The following is a 9648-nucleotide window of genomic DNA, read 5'->3' on the forward strand; positions in this document are numbered from 1 at the left end:
CACCAGTGGAAGTCATCCAATCGTTGGCAGTAGAGACGGTTGAGGCTTATTCCTCATCTAAATGGAGAGATTCGCCAAGGGACTTGCCGGCAACATTGTTTGAGTCTTCTTCCTTGTCGGAGTCTTGGTTAGAATCGATCTCCGAGCCGATATAGTGCCAAACTCATCCTACAAGTTGTCGTCCTTTGAGCTTAGGAGTTAGGGTTTTCACTGAGAAGATGTAGAAGGAACCACTAAAATGAGGGGTTTTATCGTTAGGAGAGTAAAAGAAGCGAGGACTGAGAAGTAAAACATACTGGCATGGCCACATTTCAGGTTCTTGAAAATCAACTAATTTAATACATTTGGATATATTTATAAATTATTTTAGTAATAAAGCAAAAAAATTACAATTTTACATCATAAAAAATATTATTTAAAATTTATATATTATTTGAGTAAGAAAGCAACAAATTGGCTTGTTGTTTTCTTGTTGAATGTTTTGCAGTTTTATTATTAACGCTTCTAATATTATTGCAATCTATTCATTTCATTTTTATGTTGGAAGTTTGAAATAGTCTGGAAAGTGATTAGTAGATGTAAATTAGACAAAACTTTTAAGATAGTAGAGCATGTGAGATATTGTCAAGAGAATTAATTTGTCAGGATGTGGACGAAGCTCCTTATATAGTTTTTTTGTGCAACCGTAATATAATTTAACCGTCCATTTTCATGTAAATGCCTGTAAAATTAGTTTTTTATGTAATAAAATATAATTTTATTAAGTGACGAGACCATCTGTAGCTCCAGCTTAGGCACATGTACTATACTGCTTAAGCCAAATGCTGCTCCTTATTAGTTTTAAAGCATAAGGAAGAAGTGAGCCACATAGGTTTCAGCCTTTGGCATAAAAAAAAGTGATTTTATGGACTCAATCATTGGCATAATATTGAAAGTATTTTTAGTTAGGTATCAAAACACAACACAATATAGCATAATGAAAATGCAACTCTTTGCTTTGATATTCATGTAACGAATTTGCCCACACTCAAAATTATAGCTAGTTCCACCCCTGCGCTCTATCATATCAACCTTAAATTTTGCTATATTATAAATTATCCAAAATTTTCTTCAAATAATGTTAAAATCATGTTCAAATTTTTTCCAGCCATCTTCAAATATTTTTTGAATCATATTATAAATTTTTTCGAATTGGAATATTATTTGTATCTTTTTCTAACTTGTTCTAATATATTAGAATTTTATAATTGTTTGAAATTTAATTGAAGTTTAGTTTGAAATTTTTTTAGACATCATTTGAATCATTTTAATTTTTTTATGGACAACAATAAATAATACATGAATATAAAATAATTTTATATAAAATAAAAATTTAAGTATATTAAAAAGTAGCAAAGATATTTATTCTATTATGATTATTATAATCCCCTCCAGTTTATTTTCTTTGAAACAACTTCTACTGAAATATAATTATTTTCTAACAAAATGTTTATATTTTCCCCACGCTGGGCAGACCGACCTCGGCCCATGTCAATTCGCGCTATGAAATTTTATTTTTCTCGTGACCTCTTCGCCTGGACTCTCTCCTCTGTAAACCGGCGGATCTCATCGGAGATCGAAGACAAATGAGAAAGCTTAAAGAAGGGTGCCGGCAGCAAGCCTCGGAAAGAGGACAAATAGGTTTGGCCACATTCTTCGTTTGTTCCAATCTATTGGTTCTTCCCCGAATGTCATAGATTTCTTGGTTCCCTATGTAGTTTGGCTTTCATAGCCTTGCATACGATTTCGCCGCTTAGATTTTCATCGGACGAGCTTCCTGATCCCCGTTTTAAGTTATCCTTCTTTCGAGGCCTGCATATTTTATGTTAGTATGAATTTATTTCACAAGCCTTATTTTTTGTTCTCCTCATTTTTGGTTCCTCTTGTTTTCATTACTAAACAAGTTCAGCACAATGTAACCTTTTGTTACTACAGCTAATCTGAAAGGAAATTTATCTGCAGCTGGAGTTTTATTCTATCTGAGCGCTACGGAGCAAATACTTGAACTTTTGTTTTTTTAATTTTTTTCCTTGAATTATCTGCAAGTTGGTTTTGCAGATTATTATGAAAATCCATGCTCATAAAAATCAAACGTAGAAGAAAGATTTTGCTGGGAATATGCTGGAATGATATGGGGGATATTCTCCCTAAGACGTCTGAAAGCGTGAGGATGGACCAAAATCCTTTTTCTTCTAGCAATGGCACTACGGTGCCCTCTCAGAATTCTGCTTCCAACGTTGATGGGGATGTATATGACTGCGATGACTCATACTTTGTTCTACCGTAAGCCTTCTATTACTTTCTAAAGTTATCTGTAATTTGATACCTTGAATGTCAGTCTCTGCATATATAGATAGGACGACACCAGCACCATAGCTCTAATCATTGTTGTAATTAATTGTCCTCTTTCTTGACTTGGAGTAGTAATCAAACTTGCTGATGTTGTGGATTCATAATATATATGCCAACAGCCAACTTGTAATAATAAAGCACCTGGCTGCATGCTGAATTATAATATGCGCAGTTTAGTAGGAATTTCTCTGTTTTCTACTTGTGATTTTATTTTGAATTTTAGGTTAGCATCAAATTAAATGCGGTCATTCCTATGAGTTTCGTTTTATTTCTGTGCATATTTATGTCATGGATGACGTGCTGACCCATCCCTCTCAAAAAATAAACAAGAAAGAAAGAAAGTAATAGAATACTAAGGCTTCACTCATGCAAGCTCATGCTAACTAGATCATTATGAATTTCAGCCAATTCAGATGACAGGAGGTACCGTTGGGTGTCTGATAACTTCTATCAATGCATGTCTATTGAACGTATGATCTAGATGCTTTATTTGTGTGTGTGCTGTATGTTTTTGTGCGCTTACCATGCTTTTGTATTTTTCTGTGTTGCTTTCTCAGATGTTTTTTTCTTTGAAAAAAATGTGCAAATTGCATTAATTAATAAAATAAAGAGACAACCTACTTAGGAAAAAGAAGCCTATCACAATCCTTCCTAATCAACTCGACAAACATTGAAGGAAGTTCACTACCCAAGAAAAAGTCCCAATAAAAATCACCTAATATGGCATGATGAGAACAAAAATCTACCACATTATTACACTTTCTAGGTACAAAATGAAAAGAACATTCTTAAACATTTTTAAAAAAGAGAGATCCAATCTTTGAATCAGATTATTCCTGTCAGGATGATTTGTTGGTGTGACAAAAAACTGAAAAAAAATTCACATTTACCTATTGCAGAAACTCAAACAGGTTGTCGATGTCTCTACCTGCAGAGCTTGCAGGAGCTATTCCCTTGATTGATAGGTTCCAGGTATGTTTTAAAGTTTGATCTCCTTATTTCTTGCATTCCTCTTTGAAGTTGCAGTGAATGTATATATTATAGAAAGTTGGCGTTTGTACGTGAATTTCAATATTAATCTGATGCCACTTTTCAGTTAATATAAAACACAAACGAACAATTTTCTAATTTTCAGTCTGGTTATGTAATGCTGTTACAGTTCATATATTTAATTCCAGATTTTATCAATTTTGAACAGGTTTGTTACTGTGATAGGGAGAAACTCCCATAACAGTTATAGGGTTCCCATTGATTGTAAAATACCCTCAATAGAGTGATGACTTTATAGTTGCCACTACAGTTATTACATTAAGACTTGGCATTGTTAATGCTGCTTTACACATTTAATTGCAATTAATGCTATACTACTCAACCAATAGCGCACAAAAAATTCTTGATGTACTAAGAAAAAGATTGTTTGAGAGAGGAGAGGAGTGGAGAGAGAGAAAGCTTTATAACTTGATGTGGTTGTGCATTGCATTGATGCTCTCATCAAAACTGTTTTGTTTTTGTTCTGTGAATAGGATAGTGTTAGCGGATCTTTGTTCTAACTATGCTATTGTTTCTTCCTTTATTTGGGATGATTTAGTACTTAATAAGGTTCCTCCTTATTTTATTGCTTTGTTAAAGGAGGAATCATATGGATACCTTTAATTTTTGCTTTTAGCTTTTAATAAATGTTAAATGCACTGGTTGCATTTTCTTCAAAAAAAAAAAAAAAAAAAAAGGTTTAAAAAAAAAAAAAAAAAAAGAATAGGATAGTGTTGTTTTAAAATGCTGGATTTAATAGGACCGAGCACATGTTCATAATTATTAAATATTTGAGATGCTTCTTCACCCTTTTAATAGGAAAAGTTCTTAATGTTTTAGAGGAAGCTATATCCTTGTATTTGCGTGTGACTTCTTTTATATGGTGACCTATTTTTATTATTTTTCTTATTCTCTAAATTATAAGAGTTAGCCTAATTGTGTAAATTAGTTTTATCAAATTGGCTACCATATAGTTTTCAATTAGGGCTTGATTTTCAATCCGTATTTTTTAATGTTTGGAATGGAAAGCCATCACGATCATCTAGACTTGACGGTGAAGGTGAGGGTCTCCTCATTGGTGAGCATTGGGGAGTCATTCTGCATCATATTGATGAAAATGATATTTTGGATCTTGCATTCAAAGGGTTTGCCATTGAGGAGGATGTCTTCATTGTTGAGTCCTATACTACACGATCAAAAAGGATGTTGGCCGTTAGATCAATAAAAAAGGAAACAGTTTTGAAAATATAAAGCACCTTAAATTTGTTTTCAGTATATTTTTAAATAAAAATTTGTTTGAAAATATGAAATACAAAAATGAGTGAAAATTCTATTTTCTTACTATTTTAATCATAAATAAAAACAAAACCTGATCCCAAACATGGTACAAGGTGTCATGAACTATAAATTTTGAATTTCTGTGCTTCTCAACATTATACATTATATTTGTGTGTGATTTTATTGTCGACCTACATTGGAATATCCAAAACTTGATGGTATCTTACATCGCCTACAAGAGTGTTTCCCCATTTTGGGAAATGGCAGTTTAAATTAATGAGTAAAAGCTCAAAATAGTCCCTTGACTATTGATAAGTGTTCAAATTAGTCGTAGAGCTTCGCATTGCCTCAACTTAGCCTCTCAATTATTAAAAATTGTCCAATTTGGTCCCTTGGTTAGATTTGACATTTAAATTAATGGAAGAAGATGCAAGGCTTCGCTTCTTTGTGGGTATTTTAGTAAAAATGCTTGTTGCTCGTCTTCTCGCTTAAACCTTGGAGACAGAACTGGACACCAAATTGTGCGAGCGAGAAGTTGCGACCAAGGCGACGTGCTGTGAGCGAGACGACATGCTGCGAGTGAGATGATGCGCTGTGAGGAGGTTGCAAGCGAGACACACTACGAGTGAGACAACATGCTTTGATTCAACATCTATAGTTTTGTGTGGCTTTGAGCGAGGCACATGGTGTTGCGAGTGAGACACCCTATGATTGAGATGATGCTCTTCGACATGTATACCCCTACTGCTATGAGCGATCACAAGCGTTCACGATGAGCTTCGACATCGTGAGACAGAGATGGCGAGCAATGTGCGACATCCACAAGGAGGAGACACAACTAGGCTTGTTTTAAATAAAATATAATTTTTTCACTATTTATTCACCCTTATTATATAATAGATTAAATATGTAATATAATTTATTAAATGATAAAATAGAGCAATATAAGCAATATAATCTCATATCCACTTGTAATATCTAAAATATCCTTTATATTTAATATTGGAGTTATATTTAACTCTTATTTTAGGTTCTGAGACTAAATTGGATCAATTTTTAGTAGTTGAGGGATTAAATTTGGGCAATGCAAAACTCAGGTACTAAATTGGTCATTTATCAATAGTCGAGGAACTATTTGAGCTTTTACTCTTAAATTAATTGAGTTAATTAACCCGATTAGAGATTATTTAGTCTAATTAGGATTAAAAAGGGTTATAATTAAGCTCATTAGTGTTTATTAGTGTTTAATTATGCTTATTAGGCATGGGAATTATTTATTTGGTTATCTATTAAGATGAATTAAAATTAACCATATACTTAGTCTAGTTAGCAATTCAAGAGATTTTTATTAAGATTACTAAATTTTTATTAGTTTCAATTACGATTATTTATTAATTGAGTTGAATTATTAATGAGTTATTTATGCTAATTACGGTTTAATTCTATTTTTTATTAGGAACATTAAAGTTGAATTAATATTATTTTATGATAATTCAGCCTTTAATCTTACATTATTAATTAAATGATTATATTAACCGAGAATTAACTATTGCTTAAGCTAAGAAGAGGTAAATTAGGATCAATGGGTTTGATCACTTTTTATATTGTGATAAATAGTCATTGGACGATTAAGTTATCACTTAATTAGCCATTTTTATGATTAATTATTTATTATTGCTAATTAAGAATTAATTAAGATTTTAATTTAGTTTTAATTATGGCTGTTAAAGGTATATATATAAAAAAATAATTTTTTTTGACTAATAAATTTAATTCATTAAATTATTTGCAAACTAATGGTTATTTTGTGGTATAAATTAGGGCTTAATTATGTTTAATTATGATAGTAATAAGATAGGACTATATTAGTTAAATTGAGATTTATTCTTATTTCTAATTTTTATTTTATAATTTGTTTTCTATTTTTTATTCATGCAAAACATGAAATAAGTAAATCACCAAACATGGTGTTTTTAAAGCAAAAAAATAAAACAACAATAACATCAAACCTTTATCTAACTCCGTGGGATTGGCAACATGAATCCTTTTTCTCTGTGTCTTATTAAGAGCCAAATTCTCATTTAAATTTAATAAAAAATGTCATTTCTAATACTTTCTAAGTAAGTCTTTTTAGATCTACCTTTTTTTAATATAAACTAGTTATAATATATCTACTTTTCTAATCAAATTATCAAAAGGCCGACGTTTTATGTGATCAAACCATTTAAGTTGACTGTTTAATCTTATCTGCCATTGGAGCTACTCCAACTTTTTGACTTATATACTCATTTTAAATTCTATTCTTAAGTATAAATCACTCATTTACCTGAGCATCCTCTTCTCTAGAACAACAATAACTTCAAACCTTTATCTCACTCTATGGGATTGGCTACATGAATTCTTTGTCTCAATTGTGTCATGTTAAGAGTTAAATTCTCATTTAATTCTAATAAAAAATATTATTTCTAATATTTTATAACCAAGTCTTTTTAGGTCTACTTCTACCTTTCTTAACATATGCCAAATCTAATACATCTACTTTGTAATCGAGTTATCAGAAGGCCGACGTTTTATGTGACCCAACCATCTAAAATGACTCTTTCTAATCTTATCTACCATTGGAGCTACTCCAACATTTTCACATATATACTTATTTTTGCATTTTGTCTCTAAGAATGAATCTACTCATCCACTTGAGCATTCTCATCTTTGTAACACTTAACTTAGTTTTATGCTTCTCTTTTAATAGTCAACATTTTGCGCCATAAATCATTGCAGGTCTCACCACCATCTTATATAATTTTCCCTTAAAGTTTAAGGGGTAGTTTTCTATCACACAGCAGGCCCAATGCATTCCTCCACTTCGACCATCCAACTTTTTTCTAGAACTCTTTAGAGCATTTCTTTTGAAACTTTATCATATACTTCCTCTAAAAATATCATATGTAGATCCTCTTTACTTTCTCTATGCTTCTCTATCAAACCTCTCAAAAACTGTATAGCTTCCATTGTAGACCTACATGGTATGAATCCAAACTGATTTTCAGAAACATTAGTATCATGTTGTAATCTATGCTCAATTATTCCATCCTATATTTTTAAAGCATGACATGTTAACTTAATTCCTCTATAATTTGCATACTCTTGTGCATTACCATTATTCTTAAAAATAGGAATCAACACCACTCTTTCTCAACTAATCTAGCATATTTTTAGTCTTCAAAATAATATTAAAATGTTTTATAAGCTAAGAAAGTTCTTAATCTCCTAAGCATTTTTACACCTCTATTAGAATATCATTAAGTCCCACTGTTATTTCACATTTCATTTTCTTTAAATGCCCTTTAATTTTGTTTTTTCTAATACGACAATAAAAACATAAATATCTATTTTCATTTATGGTGTTAAGGTCACTAAAGCCAATTATAAAAAATAAAATAGAAAAATTATAAAAGAATTTAAAAAAGAAGAGACAATACTAATCTAAGTTGATGAAAATAAAATATTTCATAGTTTTAGCAAAAAAATAAGAAAATCTTTCAGGCATTTTTTGCATCGATTGGTTCAAATGAATTAAATATTCCTCAAATTTGGTTAATCATGAGTATAAATTATTACTTATCATTTTGTCCTCAGAATGTAAGGCTTAGACCTAATATTATCCTTTTTTTTTACTTTTCTTTGCATTGCATGATATTATTCTTCTACTTTTCATGAAAATGTTGTAGTAGATTTGGTGGCAGATAAGATTAGAGAGAATCGCCTTAGATTGTTTGGTCACATAAACATCGGTCTTTTGATGACCCGGTTAGGAGAGTAGATGTATGATATTTGATCTATGTTAAGAAAGATAGAGGTAAACTTAAAAAGACTTGGTTAGAAAATATTAAAAATAATCATTTTCTATTAGATTTAAATGTGAATTTGATTCTTCAAGGACACAATGGAGAAAAATGATTCATATAATAAAGCCCTCATAGTGGGATAAAGGCTTGATGTTCTTGTTGTTGTAGTTATCAATGTGGGAGTTTTTATGCTAGCTCTGACATGACTATCTATAATATATTTTTGCTTCCTTGAATATGTAGTTTTTAGGGCATTTAGTTCAACAAATTTGAGAAAACCCAATTGTATAAAGTAAAAGATTGATATTTTTTACAGAATAGTGATTTAGGGACTTCCTAGAAACCACTTGTATAGAATTTAGCTCTCTCAATTAATTATATACTAATTAAGACTTGTATCTTATAGTATTTTATTATATAAAATTCATATAAATATTTTTTTCGGTCAATTGTACCCTACAACAATAACAATAACAACAACAACAACAACATCAAGCATTTATCCCACTACTTGGGGTCAGCTACATGAATCCTTTTTCTCCATTGTGTCTTATTAAAAGTCAAATTCTGGTTTAAATCTAATAAAGAAAGGTCATTCCTAATATTTTCTAACCAAGTCTTTTTAGGTCTACCTTACCTTTCTTAACATAAGTCAAATCTAATACCTCTACTCTCCTAACCGGATCATCGGAAGGCTGCCGTTTTATGTGACACACCATCTAAGGCGACTCTCTCTAATCTTATCTTCTACTGGAGCTACTCCAACCTTTTCACGTATATGCTCATTTCGTATCCTATTTCTAAGGGTAAAGCCACTCATCCACCTGAGCATCCTCATCTTTGCCACACTTAACTTAGTAATATGCTTCTCGCGTAGGACGGTGCTTTGGATAAATGAACAAATCAAAGTCCAAATGCACGGTCGTCCAAGCTAACAACAAATTGCAAGTGGGAGATGAAGTCCCGATGCACATGAAAGATGTACGAATTCCTACAACAGTCTCTACAATGCCTGTTGATTGAGATGGCAATACGGAGACCAATAAAGAAAGATCTGCACCCCTACAAGCAAATGCAATCATCAAACCACCTGAGATTGGTGAAA

General features: G+C 31.4%; 1 protein-coding gene across 3 annotated transcripts in view; it reads left to right on the top strand.

Moving 5' to 3' along the window:
• Positions 1-1513: 1513 nt before the first annotated feature.
• LOC110113736 (kinesin-like protein KIN-14I) overlaps positions 1514-9648 on the top strand; it is a gene marked incomplete at its 3' end in the record, with an annotated part of 30900 nt that continues 22765 nt past the window's right edge. The window contains 4 exon segments of one of the 3 annotated variants that reach the window (XM_028694507.1): positions 1514-1680; positions 1758-1864; positions 2086-2322; positions 3291-3363. In XM_028694507.1, coding sequence (XP_028550340.1) covers positions 2114-2322; positions 3291-3363 — 282 coding nt within the window. 3 annotated transcript variants of the gene reach the window in all.

Source organism: Dendrobium catenatum, unplaced genomic scaffold, assembly GCF_001605985.2.
Source record: "Dendrobium catenatum unplaced genomic scaffold, ASM160598v2 fragScaff_scaffold_497, whole genome shotgun sequence".
NCBI classification, from domain to species: domain Eukaryota; kingdom Viridiplantae; phylum Streptophyta; class Magnoliopsida; order Asparagales; family Orchidaceae; genus Dendrobium; species Dendrobium catenatum.